Source organism: Oncorhynchus mykiss, chromosome 12 (genome assembly GCF_013265735.2).
Source record: "Oncorhynchus mykiss isolate Arlee chromosome 12, USDA_OmykA_1.1, whole genome shotgun sequence".
Taxonomy (NCBI): domain Eukaryota; kingdom Metazoa; phylum Chordata; class Actinopteri; order Salmoniformes; family Salmonidae; genus Oncorhynchus; species Oncorhynchus mykiss.
In genome coordinates this window covers 85,751,081-85,776,080 of record NC_048576.1, presented here as the reverse complement: position 1 = coordinate 85,776,080, position 25,000 = coordinate 85,751,081, and the positions used below count along the sequence as shown (strand labels likewise).

Sequence of the window (25,000 nt, the reverse complement as noted above, 5' to 3'; positions counted from 1 at the left end):
CACACACACACACACACACACACACACACACACACACACACACACACACACACACACACACACACACACACACACACACACACACACAATTGTAGCTGTTGTGAGTGAATAAATTGATTACATCACCCAGGGGAGAGGAGAGCAGACCAAAGAAGCTCCCTCCCTCCCTCCCTCCCTCCCTCCCTCCCTCCCTCCCTCCCTCCCTCCCTCCCTCCCTCCCTCCCTCTTATTAAGTTATTCTGTCAGCCAACATAAAGCTAAAAATGGCTCCTCAGTAAAGCCAAGTTTAGTTCTGTAAAGGTAGAACAGATCGTAGCAGGCAGCCGGTGAGTCATCCGTGTGTGTGTGTGTTTGTTTGTGTTTGCCATTACATTATGAATAGGTTTTTAGTAATCTCACTGTGTGTGTGCTTGTTCGTGTTTATGTCTTCCAGGGCTTTGTGTTTGTGTGTTGCACACTGACGGGTTAATATCGGAAGTCCTGAGTTTGAATTGAAAAGGTGATAAAATGCACAGTGCAGTGTGTGTTTGCTCGTCTACCTCGCCACAGAAAACTGACAGCAAGGGTTGCCATGGCGATGGAGAGCGCCAGGCAAATTCACAGTGAAAGGTGCAGCTAGATGAAAATTTATTTCAATGTCCCTCTCCCTTCAACTCCCTAAAATCACATTGTTCTTTCATCAGCATCTATTTCAGGGGTACCAGGAATAATATCCAAACCCCTTCGAGATGTTTTCATCTGTAGAAACCAATAACAGAACCCTGAATGAGAGTAGCTGTGTTTTTCTGCAGTAGTCTGGGCCACGGCCATGTTCTAGTGTACGTCCCAAATGGCACCCAAATTCCCTGGTTAAAGTAGTGCACTATATTGGGAATAGGGTGCCATTTGAGACACACTATGGGTCACGGTGACATTGTACTGAATCTACATTATGACCTGTTCAGAGATTATGTCTGTTATTTGAATACCCGGGCTGACAAGATCTCTCTCTCTATCTGTCTCTCTCTGTCTCTCTCTCTCTCTCTCTCTCTCTGTGTGTCTCTCTCTCTCTCTCTCTCTCTCTCTCTCTCTCTCTCTCTGTCTCTCTCTCTCTCTCCTCCCCCCTGTCTCTCTCTCCCCATCTCTCTCTCTCTCTCTCTTCTCCCCCCTGTCTCTCTCTCCCCATCTCTCTCTCTCTCTCTCTCTCTCCTCCCCCGTCTCTCTCTCACCATCTCTCTCTCTCTCTCTCTCTCTCTCCCCCATCTCTCTCTCGCTGTCTCTTCGTATCGTCCCTGGCTCCTTTTGTATTACATTATGAAAGGTTGAGTGAACCAGCAGACAAACTTAGTTAAACAGGACTGATGGGCTGTCAGTCTAAAACACTGAGGATGTCAGAACGGGAAGGAGACTAAATGTCTCTGATTATCTTTCTGTCTCCTCTGTCTTTTCTTGTTCTTGTCCTCTCTCTCCCTGTCATAATGACCTCAACCTTACGTCTATGCACTACACACGGGTGTGTCAGACTGTTTATATGTGTAATTCCTATAATATCAAATAGAAAGTCAAATAGACAGAAACAGACAGACCCATACGGACAGAAATATATTCATCCATCCATCTCACCTGTGCAGGAGAGTAGGGATCACGATTGTTCGGATCTTGCAGTGTTCCTGGATGCGTCGTTGCCACGTGATGATGTATATTCCCCCCGGAGGAACTGCCTGGGACTCCCATCCCTCTATCCACTCCTCCTCCACCTCCTCCCCCTGCTCCTCCCCCTTTTTTCCCTCCTGCACAGACTCCCTCCGGCCCCATGCAGCATAGGGCCCCTGTGGCCAGCTCCAGCTCAATCTCAGCGTCCATCTCCGCCTCCTCCTTGGCCTCCTTGTTGGAGTCGTCCAGGTGCTTCATCAACACCGCCACCACCACGTTAATCAGGACGAACTGGGCCGTCAACACAAAGGACACAAAGTACATGGGAGAGATGAACTGCAGGCTGGGGTTGCAGGAGTAGTCAGGCCCGTAGTCCGGAGGGCACTCCCTCAACGTGTCCTAGGGAGGGGGAGGGAAGGTGGGAGTGAGGAGGAGCAGTCTGTTAGGTCAAGCCATGAAGTCCTGCTAAGACATTATTACGTTCACGTCATTTAGCAGCAGCTCTTATCCAGAGCGACTTACATTAGTGAGTGCATAGATTTTAATACTTTTTCATACTGCTCGTCCGTGGGAATCGAACCCACAACCATCTGAGCTACACAGGACTATACGGGACTATACAGAAACAACACGTTCTAATGAACAACTTCATGAACAAGAGTTAAGCTTTCCAACTTGAAACAAAGATATCAATGTAAGACTTTTGTGAGCAAATTGACCTGTCATACATTAACTGTAAGACATCCAGACATGAGCTGATTCTAGTCTGTTCTCTCTCATTTGTTTTGACCTTTTCACTGTGTAGTCTCAAGTGTTTCCTTCTTCCCCTCTCCCCTCTTTTTCCTCCCTCTATCCCTCCCTCCCCTCTCTCTAGTCAGCACAGTGGTGATTCACTCTTGTTCTCTCTTCCCCCTCCCTCGTTCCAGACAGTTTGCATCCAACACATCTCCAGGCAAAAGGCAGTGAAAGCTCACAAGGTCTCATCAGTAGTAATCTAAGAGAGGTGATTACAGTTCACCGCTTCAGCTGAGAGGTAGAAGCTGTGATCCTCACCCGCACCTCTACAAACCGCTGAGGTGTTTTTACGGTGCGCCCCTGTCACACTCCATAATGCGTTGAGCGTGGGGGGGTGGGGGGCGATGACTGTGAAATAGGAGTGGGACACATTCCCCTATTTAAAAAGGCCATCTTTACAGAGGATATACAGAACTGTGACAGGTCTGGTTATGGTAGCGCTCAAGGAGACGAGGATTGGAATGGTCTTCCTAAGCAGCAGGACATAGGCTTGGGGTCTGCCCTTAGGGCCACAGGGCTTGTAATTACTCTGAAACTTCTCTGCAGCTAAGAAGCCAGGCACCAAATACCAACCACAGACATCAAAATGAGAACTGAATAATACAACCCAAATAGCAACACATTGAAACATGGTAATCCAAGTCATTTTGGGTTAAAGTATCAGATGATCAACTATCTCATTTATTGTAATACACACTCCATAGTCCATCCATACCTTCATGATCCCATTCCAGTTGTCCCCAGTGGAGACCTGGAACAGAGTGAGGAAGGCCATGCCAAAGTTCTCAAAGGTAGCATGGCGGCTCATCCCCTCACATGGGTAGTCCTCGTTACACACTGGGAGAGGAGAGTAGGGAGGGAGGGAGGTATGGGGGAGGGAGACATGGGGGAGGGAGGGATGGGGAGGTAAGAGAGAGTGAGAGATAAGGGGAGAGAGAAACAAATAGAGAAAGATAGATACAGAGAGGGGGGGAACAGGGGGATAGACGAAGGGACAGAGGGAGAGATAAAGATGCATGAAGAGAAAATAACAGTTTATATAGAGAACATTTATCTGTTCAGTCCTCTTAGAAACCAACAACAGCAGACGTGGTTGTTTGCTCCGGGTCTTAAAGCTGTCTTGGCTGATTGTTTACAAATCTCTCTCCTTACTACAGTTGCATTTGGCTCTAATCCTTTGCTCAAAACTGATGGGATGAGAGATGACCTCCAGCAGACCTGACTAGAGTCCATAGAGAGAGTGTGACAGTTTGAAAACAGGCCTAGCTGATGTGTTATTGTTCTCCTGCCTAGTCTCCTTGATACTTCTTGGTTCTGGCTGCGTCCAGATACTTCACTACAAGTCCCTTTTTAATTCTGTCTTGGCTCTGTAATCTAACAGGATTGGATATGTACAACTCTGAATGTGGCGCGCCATTGGGTATGCAGGGTTTTGTTCCAGCCCATCACTACCAACTCACCCAGTTCTCCAAACAGCTCAACCCCCAGTGCTGCATAGATGAAGAACAGGAGCATGAAGAGCAGGCCTAGGTTCCCCACCTGAAACACACATAGGAACAGTATTAGGAACTGTGCCTGCTCTACATTCTCTTTTGTATTGAACCGCTATTTTGACAGGGAGTCATGCTGAGTCCAAGGTCTCTTTTACAGAGTAATTTTGGGCTCCCAAGTGGCAGAGTGGTGTAAGGCACTACATCTCAGTGCAGACACTCTGGTTAAAATCCAGGCTGTATCACAACCGGCTGTGATTGGGAGTCTCATAGGGCGGCGCACAATTGGCCCAGTGTCATCCGGGTTTGGCTGGTGTAGGCTGTCCACTGACTTGCCTAGTTAAATAAAGGTGAAAATGTTGTTGTTTTTAAAATACAGATGAACACCGTAGTGACAAAAATATACACATCAAATACAGTACGAAAAGCAAAACAAAGATAAATAACACAGTCATAGAAAACAAACACATTTTTCTGTAAAAAGATCCTCAATCAGCCGTCTGAAATGCCCTGGAGGCACATAATCATACATTTTTAAGGCAAACATTCTAAACATTGCATCCCACTGAAAGAACAGCAGGTGTTTTGGCCTTGCCTTTTACCAAGCAACAAAATCTATTGGTCCCAGCATCCATGTTGTGGCACAGCCTCTACCTTATCAGAATCCTCAGTAGAGGCATAATTTGCTAGTTGTTCTGCCTTTCGCTTGTGCAGGCCTGCTACCAAAAAAAGAGAAGTGAAAGCTGGACATGTGGTGCACGACCAAAGCCCAAGTCCTACATCGTATCAGAATCCTCAAGAGGAGCCTGAGGAGAGAATTGGAAAAGTTGTCAGTTTGCGTAACCTTACTCTGTTATTGTGACTGTGTAGTTGGAAGCCACCCAGGACACACAGCAGTATATCCCTCTCTGTCTGCTGAATGGTACTGCATAAAGAGGTTATGTAGTAAATATGCTCAGAAAACACAATCCCATTAGTGAGATGTAACCTTACAGAGCCAATGTCACAGCAGCCAGCACACAGCTCTGTCTGGTCTGGTACCCTGGGGGAGGAGGCTCTACTGGCCTGATCTAGTCTGTTCTGGCCTGCTCTAGCCTGTTCTGGCCTGCTCCAGTCTGTTCTGGCCTGCTCTAGCCTGTTCTGGCCTGCTCTAGCCTGTTCTGGCCTGGTCTAGTCTGTTCTGGCCTGGTCTAGTCTGTTCTGCTCTAGTCTGTTCTGGCCTGCTCGAGTCTGTTCTGGCCTGCTCTAGTCTGTTCTGGCATGATCTAGCCTGTTCTGGCCTGCTCTAGTCTGTTCTGGCCTGATCAAGCCTGTTCTGGCCTGCTCTAGTCTGTTCTGGCCTGATCTAGCCTGTTCTGGCCTACTCCAGTCTGTTCAGGCCTGATCTAGTCTGTTCTGGCCTGATCTAGTCTGCTCTGGCCTGCTCTACCCTGTTCTGGCCTGATCTAGTCTGTTCTGGCCTGATCTAGTCTGTTCTGGCCTGCTCTAGTCTGTTCTGGCCTGATCTAGCCTGTTTTGGCCTACTCCAGTCTGTTCTGGCCTGATCTAGTCTGTTCTGGCCTGATCTAGTCTGTTCTGGCCTGCTCTAGTCTGTTCTGGCCTGATCTAGTAATAAGAGACACACTACACATCACTTCCGGTTGAACGCGGAAAGAGGGAGAGTTCCGTTTTGTTGTTTTGAAAAGTTTGTTGTTTTGAAAGTGTATTGGAAAGTTCTTAGTAGAAATCCAACTTTCAGAACCCGCAACACAGTTGGCATCAGTTGCTGGGACTGCTAGTCTCTGTCCAGTGATCCTGCCGACCAAGGATGGGTATGAGTAGCATTTTGCGTAGCAGCTGGCTTAGCTGGGTTTTCTTGAGGGCTTGAAAGCAGCCTGCGATGTGGTTAGCCATTGTGGCTGGGACCGCAGATGGTTCCGGGTTCATGGCTGTCTAGATCCCTGCTGTTTGTTGTTGTCACCTCCCTGTGACCTGCCCTGTCTGGACCTGCGTTGCTAGCTACCATGACAAAGACCAAAGTCTGTGGGAGTACCGTTGAGGACAGTGTCTCTCTATCACACGTGAAGGATCTTTTAAACTAACAAAAAGAGGATAAGCAGTTGTTACAACAACAAGAAAATAGCTTCACGTGTTTTGTCCAAATACTGTTGGATTCAACAAGTAAAACAATGAACGACCTGACCAGAGAGGTCCAGGACCTGAATAACAATTTGCAGTTCTCCCAGGGTCAGCTCGATGAGTTGAAACAGGAAAACGGCAAGATGACAGCAATCTGTAAGTCGTTGAGAGAGGACATCAGTTCTTTATGTGAATCCATGATAACAACGACGGATAAATGAGACTTGAGGGACAATCAAGGCAGAACAACATAGTTGGGGATGGAATTGCAGAATCTCCACATGAGACCTGGACGGAGTCTGAGGACAAAGTGAGTGAAGTGATCTCTGAGAAATTGGAGACGGACCACAGGAAGATTGAGGTGGAGCATGACCACAGGACTGGAAAACCCACCTCCGTCCCAGGTGACAGGCCAGATAGTGGTCAAGTTCCTGAAGTTCAAGGACAAGGTAGCTGTTCTGGAAAGAGCCAAGAACTTGAGAGGAACATATATCTTCCTCAACGAGGTCTATCCTGAAGCTGTGCGCCAGAAGAGGAAAGAACTTATCCCAGCCATGAAAACTGTCAGAGCGCGTGGGGACATCGCTGACATCTGCTATGACAGGCTCATTGTTCACCTTCCCAGAAGCCTGGAAGAGATGAGAGAGCCAAGCCTATGGGTTCGTAGCTTCAACCCCACAGCACACACACGCATGCACACACACGCATGCACACACGCACGCACGCACGCACGCACGCACACGCACGCACACACACACACACACACACACACACACACACACACACACCAATTGGTTATGGACTGCTGAATGTATATATTTTTCTCTAGCTTTGCTTGCTCTTTTCAGTATTATGTCTATCTCTGATAAGCTACCCAGGAAAGGGCTGAAAATAGCCCATATTAATATATGTCGCCTGAAGGTTCATGAAATCAATAACTTGCTAACATCAGATAACATTAATATATTAGCCATTTCTGAGACTCACTTAGATAACTCATTTGATGATACAGCAGTAGCAATACAAGGATATAACATTTATAGAAGAGACATAAATGCTTATGGGGGAGGTGTTGCTGTATATATTCAGAGCCACATCTCTGTAATGCTTAGAGAAAACCTTATGCCAATTGTTATTGAAGTGTTGTGGTTGCAGGTTCACTTGGCACATCTAAAGCCTTTTCTTTTGGGGTGTTGTTATAGGCCACCAAGTGCTAACAGTCAGTATCTAAATAATATGTGTGAAATGCATGATAGTGTATGTGATGTAAACAGAGAGGTCTGCTTTCTTGGAGACCTGAATATTGACTGGTTTTCATCAAGCTGTCCGTTCAAGAGGAAGCTTATTACTGTAACCAGTGCCTGTAATCTGATTCAGGTTATTAATCAACCTACCTGTCAACCTACCAGGAAGAGCGTTTCAAGTTTGAATTTTGTAAAGTTAGTTTGGGAGAGTTGGGAAATGATTGTTATCGATCAATAATGACAAACCTCCTGGCATTGACAACTTAGATAGAAAGCTACTGAGGATGGTAGCTGACTCTATACCCACTCCTATCTGTCATATCTTTAATCTGAGCCCCAGAGGAAATTCTTAGTCCTCAGGCCTGGAGGGAAGAACAAAGTAATTCTGCTACCCAAGAGTGTTAAAGCGGCCTTTACTGGTTCTAACAGTAGACCAGTAGCAAACTGTTGGAAAAAATGGTGTTTGACCAAATACAATACTATTTATCTGTAAACAAATGATCAACAGACTTTCAGCATGCTTTTAGAGAAGGGCACTCAACATGTACTGCACTGACACAAATGACTGATGATTGGTTGAAAGAAATTGATAATAAGAAGATTGTGGGAGCTGCACTGTTAGATTTCAGTGCAGCCTTTGATATTATTGACCATATCCTTTTGTTGAAAAAACATATGTGTTTTGGCTTTTCAACCTCGTGGATTCAGAGCTATCTATCTAATATAACTCAAAGTGTTTTCTTTAATGGAAGCTTCTCCAATGTCAAACATATAAAGTGTGGTGTACCGCAGGGCAGCTTTCTAGGCCCTCTACTCTTTTCTATTTTTACCAGTGACCTGCCACTGGCATTAAACAAAGCATGTGTGTCCATGTATGCTGATGATTCAACCATATACGCATCAGCAACCACAGCTAATAAAGTCACCGAAACCCCTAACAAAGAGTTACAGTCTGTTTTGGAATGGGTGACCAGTAATAAACTGGTCCTGAACATCTCTAAAACTAAGAGCATTATATTTGGTATAAATCATTCCCTAAATTCTAGACCTCAGCTGAACCTGGAAACTAATGGTGTGGCTGTTGAACAAGTTGAGGAGACTAAATTACTTGGCGATACCTGAAATTGTAAACTGTCATTGTCAAAACCTATAGATTGAATGCTTGTAACGATGGAGAGAGGTCTGTCCGTAATAATGAGATGCTCTGATTTTTTGACACCACACTCCAAAAAGCAAGCTCTGTAGGCTCTAGTTTTGTCTCATCTTGATTGTCCAGTCGTGTGGTCGAGTGCTGCAAGGAAAGACCTAGTTAAGCTGCAGCTAGCCCAGAACAGAGCAGCATGTCTTGCTCTTCATTGTAATCAGAGGGCAGATAAAAAATACTACATATATGCCAGTCTCTCTTGCCTAAGAGCTGAGGAGAGACTGATTGCATAACTTTTTATTTTTTATAAGAAACATTAACGTGTTGAAAATCCCAAATTGTTTGCATAGTCAATTTCACAAAGCTCTGACACACACATGTACCCCACCAGACATGCCCCCTGGGGTCTTTTCACAGTCCCCAAACTCAGAACAAATTAAAGAAAGCGTACAGTATTATATAGAGCCATTATTGCATGGAACTCTGTTCCATCACATATTGCTCAAAAAAGCTGCCCTGGTTTCAAAAAACAGATAAAGCAACACCTCACGGCACAACGCCTCTCCCCTATTTGACCTAGATAGTTTGTGTGTCTGTATTGATATCTAGGCTATGTGTGCCTTTACATTGTTTTAATGTAGTTCTGTCCTTGAGTTGTTTTAGTCCATTAATGTTCTGTATTATGTCATGTTCCATGTTTTGTGTGGACCCAGGAAGAGTAGCTGCTGCTTTCTCAACAGCTAATGGGGATCCTAATGAAATACCAAAAATACCAAAAAGCCTGATCTAGTCTGCTCTATCCAGATCTAGCCTGCTCTATCCAGATCTAGCCTGATCTAGCCTCTACCAGGCTAACAAATCACAAGACAAACAGTCACAGATGTGAAGCTGTTTTTCATAGAAGAACACGACCCAGGTTTATTAAGATAGGAGTGTTTAGTGAGGGTTAGAGACCAAGGTTGTGTTCAGCAGGTACTGAACGTCCGGTAAAGTTTTTGAAACAAACAAAGGAAAGTGTGTGTTCTTAGTGGACAAGCTCAGGTGGTAATACCTCCATTTCAAAAGGTTTTCTCCCGTTTGGGTCTACTGAACATGCCCCAGGTCAGCAATGTCTAAGTTAAGTAGAAATTATGTAGTGACGTAACAGTTCTATAAAAATCTCTAAAGCACTTTAGATCCAGACTTTGTTTGTCATACTGTCAGTCTCAGTCTCTCGTCAGACTGTCTCAGTATGATACCGAGTTCCCTTTGGGCCAGAACTAATGCAAGCTCTCCCCAGCTACCTGTGTCACAGTTGATTAGTGATGTATCTACCAGGGAGTGTAGATCTCACACTACTGGGGATGATTTAAGCACCTCTGATAATAGCACTATTCCATTGAGATCAATTTAATGATCTGTGATTCTTAATGACATGATTCTATGAGGGGTGATCCAAGCAAGGAAGAGACAAACAAAGGGTGAATTTATGTCGGGTGAAACCTGGGTCAGTGATAAGTGAGTCTTGAATTTACTTTGATCTGTGCACGTAGCTAAGAGCATGCTATGCTAGCCAGGATCCATTCACTTTTACTGTGTTTTGGTCCCCAATGCTAATGTTAGCTAGCGAATAGTGGCTGTGGCCATAGATGCAAATCCAGAGAGGGGATAGCTAATCTCTCCCGGCCAAGGGACTAGTTTTAAGGAAGTCTGTATTTTCTGGAGAAAAAAACATCACTGGGATAAAAAAAATTAGTAGCTAAGAGAATGGTACAAGATGTCGCTGTGAGCACTCGTAATTAGCTTTTAGAAAGCAGAAATGGTGATATTCACGCAGCGTTGCCTACTGACATAGGCTATATCTGAAGTTTATCACCCAGCCCCTGGAGGAGAGAAAACAACTGGCTTTAGTGGTGATGTGATGTGACTGAACGACACCACTACCATCTAGTGAACAGCAGATGGTAGCCATTTTAGCTCAGTTGGGGAGAAATGGGATAATGTTAGATAATGGCTGATTCTAGTTGGGTAATGTGACACATTTTAGGCAGATTCTTTGATAAGAGATGGTGTCGGTCATAATGTGTTTGAGTGTTACCTTCAGCTAGCTAGCTAACATCTGTCAGGGGCTTCTCCATGGAACACCATTACTCTCAGTCTTGACAGTGTGTAACACTACCCTGGCAGGTGATTTTTCACCTCCTTCTCAAGATGTAACTATAGCAGACTGATTGTCTCCTCTCATCACACACACACACACACACACACACACACACACACACACACACACACACACACACACACACACACACACACACACACACACACACACACACACACACACACACACACACACACACACACACACACACACACACATTTAAGGATACAAACACACACACACACCTCTTTAATCACCTTGGTGTTAATTACTTGCCTGATGCCCTTGGGGAGACGACCCAGGGTCCTGTGTTAATGAGACAGGGATCGATAGCAGCGGAGGAGAGGAGATCCGTTCTGCCTTACCTCCGTCTTCCCTACACTCCTTCCTTCTCATTGCCTGTTCTCCCTGCCTGCTCTCTTTCACTCACTCTCTACCTCTCTCTCTTTCTCTCTCTCTCTCTCTCTTTCTCTGTGGGAATGATGTGGTCGGGACCAAACCTTATTAGGAAAAAGGAGTCATGTCTTTCCAGCCCAACCAGATCTAATAACCCACACCTCATGTCTTAATGTAGTAGAGGTATTAATATCAGTGTACCCCAGCCAGAAACAACCCCTAGCCACTTGTAGAGATCAGAAAGGATATGAGAGGTGTATGCAATATGGTCAAACTCCGTCCAAGCATATTAGAGTGAAAGGTTGAGCTACTTCCATATTGCATGATGTCAAATCCTTTCACATCTACATGAGGTGCCTAGGCAGTAGTGGTTATGGGCCTAGGGGCTGTATCTAGACCAGGGCGGTATTCATAGTGTCTCAGAATACGAGTACTGATCTAGGATCAGTTTATCCTTTTAGATCCTAATGAATAAAACAGGGGGATCCTAGATCAGCACTCTTTATGAATACAGTCTTTTTCCCAAAGCACTCTCCATGGTCCTGAAAGCACACACTGTCCACATTATGTACAGAGATATAGCTACTGTTTGAAGATCATCATCTCATTTGATTGTTTGCAGCTGCCATCATCTACATAATAACCCTTGGTAGAACAGCTTGTTGAAAAACAGATAAAAATGCTAGCCATAATCATTCAATCAGCCCCTCTGTTTGTCTGCAATTCTCATTCAACCCTAGTAGCATTGTGTGTGTGTGTGTGTGTGTGTGTGTGTGTGTGTGTGTGTGTGTGTGAATTTGTGCGTGTGTGGCAGGGAGGCCAGTCTGAGTCACCAATTAGCACTGCCCAGAAAGCTAGAGAGGCTATACATTCCTGGTCATTGATCAGCTCCTAGTTGCAGTTTGGGACTCCCTTTTCTACCGCAGCTCTCTCCCCCAGGCCTCAAACTTAGGATGGATTCCCAGGGCAGTGTGAGGGGGAAGGGGGCTGTTTTGGCCCGTGTTGAGCATTGTCATAGTATTGGCTTACCCAATGTTTGTTTATCTGTGTGTGTGTGTGTGTGTGCGTGCATTTGTACCTGTGGTAGAGCTTGGACCACCGTATCCAGCAGAGCTCTCATTCCTTTAGCCATCTTCAGCAGCTTCAGAACTGGGATGGAGAGAATAGATGGAGAGAGAGAGAGAGAGAGAGAGAGAGAGAGAGAGAGAGAGAGAGAGAGAGAGAGAGAGAGAGAGAGAGAGAGAGAGAGAGAGAGAGAGAGAGAGAGAGAGAGAGAGAGAGAGAGAGAGAGAGAGAGAGAGAGAGAGAGAGAGAGAGAGGGGCAGAAAGACAGAAATAGAGAAAAAGGTTATGATGAGGGCTGGGGAGAGGTGAAGATTATAAATGCCGGGCATTTAGGGAATTCCCTCCGGTTCAATTCTGGACTAAACGGGAAACATCCAGCCTCCGAAAGGTCACAGCTAAATTTATACCCAGCACACACGCTCTCACAGACACTGTCATACACACACACACTCTCACAGACACTGTCATACACACACACGCTCTCACAGACACTGTCATACACACACACTCTCACAGACACTGTCATACACACACACACTCTCACAGGCACTGTCATACACACACACACTCTCACAGACACTGTCATACACACACACGCTCTCACAGACACTGTCATGCACACACACACTCTCACAGACACTGTCATACACACACACGCTCTCACAGACACTGTCATACACACACACCCTCTCACAGACACTGTCATACACACACACACTCTCACAGACACTGTCATACACACACACACTCTCACAGACACTGTCATACACACACACGCTCTCACAGACACTGTCATACACACACACACTCTCACAGACACTGTCATACACACACACCCTCTCACAGACACTGTCATACACACACACACACTCTCACAGACACTGTCATACACACACACTCTCACAGACACTGTCATACACACACACACACACACACACACACACTCTCACAGATACTGTCATACACACACACACACACTCTCACAGACACTGTCATACACACACACACACACACACACACTGTCATACACACACACACTCTCACAGACACTGTCATACACACACACACTCTCACAGACACTGTCATACACACACACACTCTCACAGACACTGTCATACACACACACGCACTCACAAACAATGTCATACACACACACACACACTCACAGACACTGTCATACACACATACACTCTCGCTCGCTCATGGCCCTCCCACTGGCCCAACCATTAGTCATGAGCTGTAGCATTGGTAGGATTAATGATGAAGCAGTGATCTGCTGTATACTGGGTCTGTACACTGGGTCTGAACACTGGGTCTGTACACTGGGTCTGTACACTGGGTCTATACACTGGGTCTGTACACTGGGTCTATACACTGGGTCTGAACACTGGGTCTGTACACTGGGTCTGTACACTGGGTCTGAACATTGGGTCTGAACACTGGGTCTGTACACTGGGTCTGAACACCGGGTCTGAACACTGGGTCTGAACACTGGGTCTGAACACCGGGTCTGAACACTGGGTCTGTACACTGGGTCATGCTATCCATAGATTTCAGAGGGGCGTGAGTAGAAAAGGTGTTGTACTGTGTGTGTGTGTGTGTGTGTGTGTGCCAGGGTCCGACTAAACACTCAAATGCACTTCTTCTTCTCTCTCTCCCTCCTTCTCGCTCCTCCTACTTCCCTCCCTCCCTCCCTCGTTACCTCGTGCGATCCTCAACACCCTCATGATGCGTATGATGGTAGGGTTGATGGGGAGAGAAGCGCTGTAGTCGATCTCCTCCAGAGTGATGCCCATCACTGACAGCAACACGATGGCCAGATCCAACTGATTCCACCTACACACAGAGTCAGAGAGCAAAGGGTCGTCACACTGGAGGCCATGTTCCATCAGGGTCATTCATGTACTGTACAGGTACAGACGTGTGTGTGTGTGTGTGTGTGTGTGTGTGTGTGTGTGTGTGTGTGTGTGTGTGTGTGTGTGTGTGTGTGTGTGTGTGTGTGTGTGTGTGTGTGTGGGGTGTGTGTGAGGTGTGTGTGGTGTGTGTTAGTGTGTGTGGTGTGTGTGTGTGTGTGTGTGTGTGTGTGTGTGGTGTGTGTGTGTGTGTGTGTGTGTGTGTGTGTGTGTGTGTGTGTGTGTGTGTGTGTGTGTGTGGTGTGTGTGGTGTGTGTGTGCCCAGTAACCCAGAATGTTTCCACCTGCCTGCATCTCCACTATGTCCCAGTTTAAGACATGCTGAGAAAACTCAGACTGAGTACGCAGAGAGACTGTCCTGCCAGATGCCACAGAAAAGAGACGAGGTGCTTCCCAATCACACTAACATACATTTCTCTCTCTACCCCCTGTACTCTCTCTTCCTTTTTCTCTCTCTCTCTCCATCCTTTACCTCTTTCTCATTTATTTTATCTCCTCTCTCTCTTCCGACCCCTCCTCCCCCTCTTTTCTCTTCTACCCCCCTCCCCTCCCACCCCCTCTCCCTCTTTCTCTACTTCCATCATAGAAAATGGGTCAGTACCATTAAAGCACCAGGTAAATGTTTGTGTTTTGTTCACATCAACATCTTCAACGTGTATGTGTTGTCAACAGCAGCAGCAGTTCAGCACCAACCATTCAGTACTGAGTCAATGAAATTAATTGATATCCAACATCAGCCACAATCTATCTGCTTCATCAGTAACCCATTATGTTGAATGGGAAAACAATTAGAGAAAGAGAATGAGTAGGAATGGCTCTAGTGATGCTCCATGTATCTGTGAGTGGGTTGATCTGGGTCCTGTTAACAGTAATGTGGGTGTAATTGAATTAATAACAGTAATAATAGAATGGGAGAAATCACTGCTCCACCATATTGCTCACAGTGAGGGTGAGATATTAGACTGTATGGAGGCAGAGAGATTCTTCTGTGATTTCTGTTTCCTGATTGAGACCATGGGTCAGGAATGGGTCAGGAATGGGTCAGGAATGGGTCAGAGATGGTCATGAATGGGTCTGGAATGGGTCAGAGATGGTCATGAATGGGTCTGGAATGGATCAGGAATGGGTCAGAGATGGTTATGAATGGGTCTGGAATGGGACAGAGATGGTCATGAATGGGTCTGGAATGGGTCAGGAATGGGTCAGAGATGGTTATGAATGGGTCTGGAATGGGACAGAGATGGTCATGAATGGGTCAGGAATGAGTCAGAGATGGTCATGAATGGGTCAGGAATGGGTCAGAGATGGTCATGAATGGGTCTGGAATGGGTCAGAGATGGTCATGAATGGGTCTGGAATGGGTCAGAGATGGTCCTGAATGGGTCTGGAATGGGTCAGAGATGGGTCAGAGATGGGTCAGAGATGGGTCAGAGATGGGTCAGAGATTGGTCTGGAATGGGTCAGAGATGATTCAGAGATGGGTCAGGAATGGGTCAGAGATGGGTCAGGAATGGGTCAGGGATGGGTCAGAGATGGGTCAGGAATGGGTCAGAGATGGGTCAGGAATGGGTCACAGATGATTCAGAGATGGGTCAGGAATGGGTCAGAGATATGTCAGAGATGGGTCAGAGATGGGTCAGAGATGGGTCAGGAATGGGTCAGAGATATGTCAGAGATGGGTCAGAGATGGGTCAGAGATGGGTCAGGAATGGGTCAGAGATGATTCAGAGATGGGTCAGGAATGGGTCAGAGATGGGTCAGAGATGGGTCAGGAATGTGTCAGAGATGGGTCAGAGATGAGGATAGAGGAGTGTACTAACTATAGTTATTCTGCATCTGATGAAATGGACAATGATACATCTACACACAATGTAAGTATAGCAGATTAGCATCATGAATATTGTTCTGGAGGCAGCTCTGCAGAGTGGTCACTAGCTGGCACAGCCTTTAAACCCAACCTTGACCCTAACCTTTAAACCTAACCTTTAAACCTAACCTTAACCTTAACCCTAACCTTTAAACCTAACCTTTAAACCTATCCTTAACCTTAACCCTAACCGTTAAACCTAACCTTTAAACCTAACGTTAACCTAGCATTTAAACCTAACCTTAACTCTAACCTTTAAACCTAACCTTAAACCTAACCTTTAAACCTAACCTTAACCCTAACCTGTCAACCTAACTTTAACCCTAACCTGTCAACCTAACTTTAACCCTAACTTTAACTACCTACAGTACAGCAAACACTATGAATCATAGAGTGAGATGACACAAACAGTGTCCCCAGTGCAGCGTATTTAATTCAGTCACCTTTACTAGTACCATTTAGTACAGAGAGAGCATCCTGGTTATATTACGGCTGTGGCATTACTACTATGAATCACACAGAGTGAGAAAACACACACAGTGTCCCCAGTGTAGCAGTGCGGATGGTGTTTATTCAGTAGCTCAACAGTATCTGTATGACTATCCAGAGAGTATCCCAGCTAAAGCTATGACAATACCAGGAAGTACAATTGAAGTATCCCAGCTATAGTTCAGCTATAGTAAAGCTATGACACTACCAGGAAGTACCATTGAAGTATCCCAGCTATAGTTCAGCTATAGTAAAGCTATGACAATACCAGGAAGTACAATTTAAGTATCCCAGCTATATTTCAGCTATATTAAAGCTATGACAATACCAGGAAGTACAATTGAAGTATCCCAGCTATAGTTCAGCTATAGTTCAGCTATGACACTACCAGGAAGTACAATTGAAGTATCCCAGCTATAGTTCAGCTATAGTAAAGCTATGACACTACCAGGAAGTACCATTGAAGTATCCCAGCTATAGTTCAGCTATAGTAAAGCTATGACACTACCAGGAAGTACCATTGAAGTATCCCAGCTATAGTTCAGCTATAGTAAAGCTATGACACTACCAGGAAGTACCATTGAAGTATCCCAGCTATAGTTCAGCTATAGTAAAGCTATGACACTACCAGGAAGTACCATTGAAGTCAGAATAACTATTTTCTAATGGAGTTGTGGTTAAGAAGGGCAGCTATGAATCATATACTCTGTATGAATCATACACACTGAGATGACTGACATGCGCAAACACACACACACAGTGCAGCAGTGAATACAGTGTTTATTCAGTAAGTCAGTGTGGCCCTGTAACTACCTGTCTTTAAAGAAGCGTCGGAAGCCAAAGGCGGTGAGCTTCAGGAGGGTCTCCAGTACAAAGGTGGATGTGAAGAAATAGTTACAGTACTTCAACACTAGATCCAGAGACTGAGAGACAGAGAGAGAAGGAGGTGGAAGGGGGGGGGAAAGAGAGAGAGAGGAGGAGGGAGGGAGGGAGGGGAAAGAGAGAAGGAGGTGGAAGGGGGGGGGTGAGAGAGAGAGAGGAGGAGGGAGGGAGGGAGGGGAAAGAGAGAAGGAGGTGAGAGGAAGGGGGAGAGAGAGAAAGAGTTGGGGGGGAGAGAGAGAAAGAGGTGGGTGGGAGAAGGAGGTAGGAGGGAGGGGGAGAGAGAGAAGGAGGTGGGAGGGAGAAGGAGAGAGAGAAGGAGATGGTGGGTGGGAGGGAGGGAGGAGAGAGAGAGGAGGTGAGAGGGAGGGGGAGAGAGAGGAGGTGGGAGAGAGGGAGGAAGGGGGAGGGAGAGAGAGAAGGAGGTGGGAGGAAGGGGGAGAGAGAAGGAGATGGTGGGAGGGAGGAGAGAGAGAGAGAGAAGGAGGTGAGAGAGAGGGAGAGAGAGAGGAGGTGGGAGGGAGGGAGGGGGGAGGGGGAGAGAAGGAGGTGGGAGGGGGAGAGAGAGGAGGTGGGAGGGAAGGAGGGGGATGGAGAGAGAGAAGGGGGTGGGAGGAAGGGGGAGGGAGAAGGAGATGGTAGGAGGGAGAAGAGAGAGAGAAGGAGGTGAGAGAGAGGGAAAGAGAGAGGAGGTGGGAGGGAGGGAGGGGGAGGGGGGAGAAGGAGGTGGGAGGGGGAGAGAGAGGAGGTGGAAGGGAGGGGGAGAGAGAAGGAGATGGTGGGAGGGAGGAGAGAGAGAGAGAGAAGGTGAGAGGGAGGGGGAGAGAGAGGAGGTGGGAGGGAGGGGAGAGAGAGAAGGAGGTGGGAGGGAAGGGGAGAGAGAGACAGAGAGAAGGAGTCACATATGGTACTGTGTACATGAAAACTCATGACACTCTGTCTTTCTGTACCCCCCCACCCCCACCCACACATGTACACCGCTCCCTCCAGTCTTACTCGTGGCTGGCTGTAGTGTTCCAGTGACATGGTGATGACGTTGATACAGATGATGAAGGTGATGAAGAGGTCTAGGTAGTAGGTGGTACACAGAGTGTGGATCCACAGGCGGAGGGGGCTGTAGCTGGCATAGTAGGGGATCTTCTGGGCATCTGGCAAGGGGAGACAAACACAGGTAATAGTGCTTTATACATAGTATTACTGTACACTATTCAAAAGCATTCCTGTGATGTCCTCCTGTCAAGAGTAATACTCATAAACAATTCACACAATCATTGATGATCTATCTCTGTCTGTTCTTCTCTCCCCCATCCCTCTCTCTCTCTCTCTCTCTCCCTCTCACCCTCCCTTTCTCTCTCACACCCTTTCTCCCTCTCTCCCTTTCACCCTCTCTCACCCTCCCTCCCTTTCTCCCTCTCACCCTCTCTCTGTCCCTCTCACCCTCTCTCTCTCCCTCTCATCCTCCCTCCCCCCTCCCTTTCTCCCTTTCACACTCTCTCACCCTCCCTCCATCCCTTTCTCCCTCTCACCCTCTCTCACCCTCCCTTTCTCCCTTTCACCCTCTCTCACCCTCCCTCCATCCCTTTCACCCTCTCTCACCCTCCCTTTCTCCCTTTCCCCCTCTCTCACCCTCCCTCCATCCCTTTCACCCTCTCTCACCCCCCCTCCATCCCTTTCTCCCTTTCACCCTCTCACCCTCCCTCCATCCCTTTCTCCCTTTCACCCTCTCTCACCCTCCCTCCATCCCTTTCCCCCTTTCACCCTCTCACCCTCCCTTCATCCCTTTCTCCCTTTCACCCTCTCTCACCCTCCCTCCATCCCTTTCTCCCTTTCACCCTCTCTCACCCTCCCTCCATCCCTTTCTCCCTCTCACCCTCTCTCACCCTCCCTTCATCCCTCCATCCCTTTCTCCCTCTCACCTTCTCTCACCCTCCCTCCATCCCTTTCTCCCTTTCACCCTCTCACCCTCTCTCCCTCCCACTCCCTCTCTCCCTTTCTCCCTCTCATCCTCCCTCTATCCCTCTCTCGCCCTCTCTCTCTCCAGGCACCTTGTACTATCTCTTCTTCCCGTCTCTCCCTTACCCCTCCTCTTCTTCTCCATGCGTCTCCGTCGTTTATCCTCTCTCCTTTTAGCCTCTTCCACTTCCTGGTTCTGACGGCACTTGTGGAAGTTCTCCACTACCACGCCCACAAACATGTTCAGAACGAAGAAACTGACGATGAGGAGGAAGGAGATGAAGTAGAGGAGCATCCATGGACTGTTGTTGATCACTGGCTAAAGGGAGAGAGGGAGGGAGGGAAGGGAGAGGGGGGATGGAGAGGGAGGGGAGAGGGGGAGGGGAGCGAGAGGGAGGGAGGGGAGAGGGGGGATGGAGAGGGAGGGAGGCAGGGAGGGGAGAGGGGGGGAGAGAGGGAGGGAGGGAGGGGGGATGGAGAGGGGGGGAGAGAGGGAGGGAGGTAGGGGGGATGGAGAGGGAGGGAGAGATGGGGAGGGAGGGGCGAGGGAGGGGGAGAAGGAGGGAGAGAGAGAGGAGTGGTGCATGTGAGTGTTTAGTCGAAGGAGGAGCGGGAGAGAAGGAGTTGAGTATGCTCTGATAGATCAGTCAGCCAACACAACTGAAAAAATAATACATCTATAGAAATATAATGGATAGACTTGATGACCACTATTAGACTAGTTACCTGTTGGTCCACCCCTACAGCATCCAGGCCATGGTACATGATGTTGACCCAACCGTCCTTTGAAGCCAGCACAAACAGGGACATCAGAGCCTGTGGTACAGAACGCACACACACATATACACACAGAACACACACACACACATGCAGAAATGCAGACATACACAGACAGACAGAACACACATGAAAGACATGGAATATAAACATACATCAGTCCATCAGTTCAGTATTTCATACTGGTCCATTCACCATGTCCATCAGTTCAGTATTTCATACTGGTCCATTCACCATGTCCATCAGTTCAGTATTTCATACTGGTCCATTCACCATGTCCATCAGTTCAGTATTTCATACTGGTCCATTCACCATGTCCATCAGTTCAGTATTTCATACTGGTCCATTCACCATGTCCATCAGTTCAGTATTTCATACTGGTCCATTCACCATGTCCATCAGTTCAGTATTTCATACTGGTCCATTCACCATGTCCACCAGTTCAGTATTTCATACTGGTCCATTCACCATGTCCACCAGTTCAGTATTTCATACTGGTCCATTCACCATGTCCATCAGTTCAGTATTTCATACTGGTCCATTCACCATGTCCATCAGTTCAGTATTTCATACTGGTCCATTCACCATGTCCACCAGTTCAGTATTTCATACTGGTCCATTCACCATGTCCACCAGTTCAGTATTTCATACTGGTCCATTCACCATGTCCACCAGTTCAGTATTTCATACTGGTCCATTCACCATGTCCATCAGTTCAGTATTTCATACTGGTCCATTCACCATGTCCATCAGTTCAGTATTTCATACTGGTCCATTCACCATGTCCATCAGTTCAGTATTTCATACTGGTCCATTCACCATGTCCATCAGTTCAGTATTTCATACTGGTCCATTCACCATGTCCATCAGTTCAGTATTTCATACTGGTCCATTCACCATGTCCATCAGTTCAGTATTTCATACTGGTCCATTCACCATGTCCATCAGTTCAGTATTTCATACTGGTCCATTCACCATGTCCATCAGTTTGACACCTCGTCTGAAATTGATAATGGGAGAAATCCTTACCTGTCCCAGGTTGTCAAAGTTGTACTTGTGATGAACCCATTTGTAGTTGGCCTGCAGACAGTCAGACTTGTTGGTGATGTTCTTGACGTCGGGGCCAAAGCAGTAGAAGAACTTCCCTTTGAACAGCTGCCAGGGAACAATGGGAACAATGGACAGAGCCACTTCAGATGTATTGTTGTTACTATATAAGTGGTTTCTTTCATATGTCATTATCAAAGGATAGACACACTTGATGGAATAATATGGAGGTCATTACATAGATGGTCAAGAATGATTTAGGGAATTGAGAGAGAGATAGAGGAAGACTGGTGGCAAAGACTGATAAAGACAGAGAAGGGACAGAGACTGAGGGACAGACAACTGTGGGAGGAAGGTGAGGAAACAGAGACACAGAAAGACAGGGTATATGTTGGAGGAGAAAGACAGGGTATATGTTGAAGGAGAAAGACAGGGTATATGTTGGAGGAGAAAGACAGGGTATATGTTGGAGGAGAAAGACAGGGTATATGTTGGAGGAGAAAGACAGGGTATATGTTGAAGGAGACAGAGGGTATATGTTGGAGGAGAAAGACAGGGTATATGTTGGAGGAGAAAGACAGGGAATGTGAAATATTGATAAAATGAAGGAACAAGGAAAACAGAGCAAGAAAGATGGAGAGACAAGTACTCCAAAGATAACAGCCCCTACCTGAACCCCCAGGATACCAAATATGATGAAGAAAGCACAGCAGATAAGGACAATGTTTCCTATAGGTTTCAGAGACGTTATTAGAGTCTCCACTACCAGCTTCAGACCTGGGGCTCGACTGATCACCCTGTAGAAAGAGAAACAGAGAGAGAGCAGGAGAGGGATCGAGCGAGAGAGATGAAGGGAGAGAGAGAAGGAGGGATGGAGGGAGAGAGACACAGAGAGAGATGGCGAGAGAGAGATTGAGATAGGGAAAGAAAGGGAGGGAGAGAGATGGAGGGTTAGAGAGAGGGAGTGATGGAGAGAGAGGGAGAGGTAGAGAGAGAGGGAGAGAGGGAGAGAGATGGAGGATTAGACAGAGGGAGTGAGGGAGAGGGAGAGAGGGAGAGGGAGAGAGATGAGGATTAGACAGAGGGAGTGAGAGAGAGGGAGAGAGGGAGAGAGAGAGAGGGAGAGAGATGGAGGATTAGACAGAGGGAGAGCACAAGAGAGAGAAAAAGAGAGGTAGAAAGGGATGGAGAGTTGGTAAGAGGAGTGCATCCCAAAATACAGTATTTACAGCTGACTCAGAGAGGGTAAATCTAAATGTCAAAGGTGACATTTTCTGGTCTTTCAGGTATAAGGGAAAGTGAACTCCAGAAAGAGTAGGCACTGCATGAGGAACAGCTAATGTGGATCCTAACCAACTAAACTGACCGAAAATCACCAAAGAAACAATACTGCACAACTAGTCTGTTTTCACCACTATGGGACAAGGACATTATGTGAACCTCCCCGTAGTGTGACCTACCTACCTGAGGGGGTGCAGTGTGTCTGTAGTATGTCCTCCCTACATGAGGGCAGTGTGTCTGTAGTATGCCCTACCTACCTGAGGGGGTGCAGTGTGTCTGTAGTATGTCCTCCCTATCTGAGGGGGTGCAGTGTGTCTGTAGTATGTCCTCCCTACATGAGGGCAGTGTATCTGTAGTATGTCCTCCCTACATGAGGGCAGTGTATCTGTAGTATGTCCTCCCTACATGAGGGCAGTGTATCTGTAGTGTGTCCTCCCTACATGAGGAGGTGCAGTGTGTCTGTATTATGTCCTCCCTACATGAGGAGGTGCAGTGTATCTGTATTATGTCCTCCCTACATGAGGGCAGTGTGTCTGTGGTATGTCCTCCCTACATGAGGAGGTGCAGTGTATCTGTATTATGTCCTCCCTACATGAGGAGGTGCAGTGTATCTGTATTATGTCCTCCCTACATGAGGGGGTGCAGTGTGTCTGTATTATGTCCTCCCTACATGAGGAGGTGCAGTGTATCTGTAGTATGTCCTCCCTACATGAGGGGGTGCAGTGTATCTGTATTATGTCCTCCCTACATGAGGGCAGTGTGTCTGTGGTATGTCCTCCCTACATGAGGAGGTGCAGTGTATCTGTATTATGTCCTCCCTACATGAGGAGGTGCAGTGTATCTGTATTATGTCCTCCCTACATGAGGGGGTGCAGTGTGTCTGTAGTTAGTCCTCCCTACATGAGGGGGTGCAGTGTATCTGTATTATGTCCTCCCTACATGAGGGGGTGCAGTGTATCTGTAGTATGTCCTCCCTACATGAGGAGGTGCAGTGTATCTGTAGTTAGTCCTCCCTACATGAGGGGGTGCAGTGTGTCTGTAGTATGTCCTCCCTACCTGGGGGGGTGCAGTGTGTCTGTATTATGTCCTCCCTACATGAGGAGGTGCAGTGTATCTGTAGTTAGTCCTCCCTACATGAGGGGGTGCAGTGTATCTGTATTATGTCCTCCCTACATGAGGAGGTGCAGTGTATCTGTGGTATGTCCGACCTACATGAGGGCAGTGTACCTGTAGTATGTCCTCCCTACATGAGGAGGTGCAGTGTGTCTGTAGTATGTCCTCCCTACATGAGGGCAGTGTATCTGTAGTATGTCCTACCTACATGAGGAGGTGCAGTGTGTCTGTAGTATGTCCTACCTACATGAGGGCAGTGTATCTGTAGTATGTCCTACCTACATGAGGGCAGTGTACCTGTAGTATGTCCTCCCCACATGAGGAGGTGCAGTGTGTCTGTAGTATGTCCTACCTACATGAGGGCAGTGTGTCTGTAGTATGTCCTCCCTACATGAGGAGGTGCAGTGTGTCTGTAGTATGTCCTACCTACATGAGGGCAGTGTATCTGTAGTATGTCCTCCCTACATGAGGGCAGTGTACCTGTAGTATGTCCTCCCTACATGAGGAGGTGCAGTGTACCTGTAGTATGTCCTCCCTACATGAGGGCAGTGTACCTGTAGTGTGTCCTCCCTACATGAGGGGGTGCAGTGTGTCTGTAGTATGTCCTCCCTACATGAGGAGGTGCAGTGTATCTGTAGTATGTCCTACCTACATGAGGGCAGTGTACCTGTAGTATGTCCTCCCTACATGAGGAGGTGCAGTGTGTCTGTAGTATGTCCTCCCTACATGAGGGCAGTGTATCTGTAGTATGTCCTCCCTACATGAGGAGGTGCAGTGTGTCTGTAGTATGTCCTACCTACATGAGGGCAGTGTATCTGTAGTATGTCCTCCCTACATGAGGAGGTGCAGTGTGTCTGTAGTATGTCCTCCCTACATGAGGGCAGTGTATCTGTAGTATGTCCTCCCTACATGAGGGCAGTGTATCTGTAGTATGTCCTCCCTACATGAGGAGGTGCAGTGTGTCTGTAGTATGTCCTCCCTACATGAGGGCAGTGTATCTGTAGTATGTCCTCCCTACATGAGGGCAGTGTATCTGTAGTATGTCCTACCTACATGAGGGCAGTGTATCTGTAGTATGTCCTCCCTACATGAGGGCAGTGTATCTGTAGTATGTCCTCCCTACATGAGGGCAGTGTATATGTAGTATGTCCTCCCTACATGAGGGCAGTGTACCTGTAGTATGTCCTCCCTACATGAGGAGGTGCAGTGTACCTGTAGTATGTCCTCCCTACATGAGGGGGTGCAGTGTGTCTGTAGTATGTCCTCCCTACATGAGGGGGTGCAGTGTGTCTGTAGTATGTCCTCCCTACATGAGGGCAGTGTGTCTGTAGTATGTCCTACCTACATGAGGGCAGTGTGTCTGTAGTATGTCCTCCCTACATGAGGGCAGTGTATCTGTAGTATGTCCTCCCTACATGGGGGGGTACAGTGTGTATGTAGTATGTCCTCCCTACATGAGGAGGTGCAGTGTGTCTGTAGTATGTCCTCCCTACATGAGGGGGTGCAGTGTGTCTGTAGTATGTCCTCCCTACATGAGGGGGTGCAGTGTGTCTGTAGTATGTCCTTCCTACATGAGGGGGTGCAGTGTGTCTGTAGTATGTCCTCCCTACATGAGGGGGTGCAGTGTGTCTGTAGTATGTCCTCCCTACATGAGGAG

The 25,000-nt window shown here is 47.2% G+C and overlaps 1 protein-coding gene across 3 annotated transcripts in view; it reads right to left on the bottom strand.

Moving 5' to 3' along the window:
* The window catches only part of LOC110538728 (voltage-dependent T-type calcium channel subunit alpha-1I-like), a 139,118-nt gene that overhangs the window by 22,859 nt on the left and 91,259 nt on the right, over positions 1-25,000 (bottom strand). For all 3 annotated transcript variants that reach the window (XM_036938908.1, XM_036938909.1, XM_036938907.1), the window contains exons 20-30: positions 21,620-21,746; positions 20,932-21,057; positions 19,852-19,941; positions 19,252-19,444; positions 18,169-18,320; positions 17,107-17,216; positions 13,727-13,860; positions 12,038-12,108; positions 3,888-3,966; positions 3,143-3,264; positions 1,603-2,031 (exon numbers count right to left, since the gene is read on the bottom strand). In XM_036938908.1, coding sequence (XP_036794803.1) covers positions 1,603-2,031; positions 3,143-3,264; positions 3,888-3,966; positions 12,038-12,108; positions 13,727-13,860; positions 17,107-17,216; positions 18,169-18,320; positions 19,252-19,444; positions 19,852-19,941; positions 20,932-21,057; positions 21,620-21,746 — 1,633 coding nt within the window. The remainder of the gene's footprint in view (positions 1-1,602; positions 2,032-3,142; positions 3,265-3,887; positions 3,967-12,037; positions 12,109-13,726; positions 13,861-17,106; positions 17,217-18,168; positions 18,321-19,251; positions 19,445-19,851; positions 19,942-20,931; positions 21,058-21,619; positions 21,747-25,000) is intronic.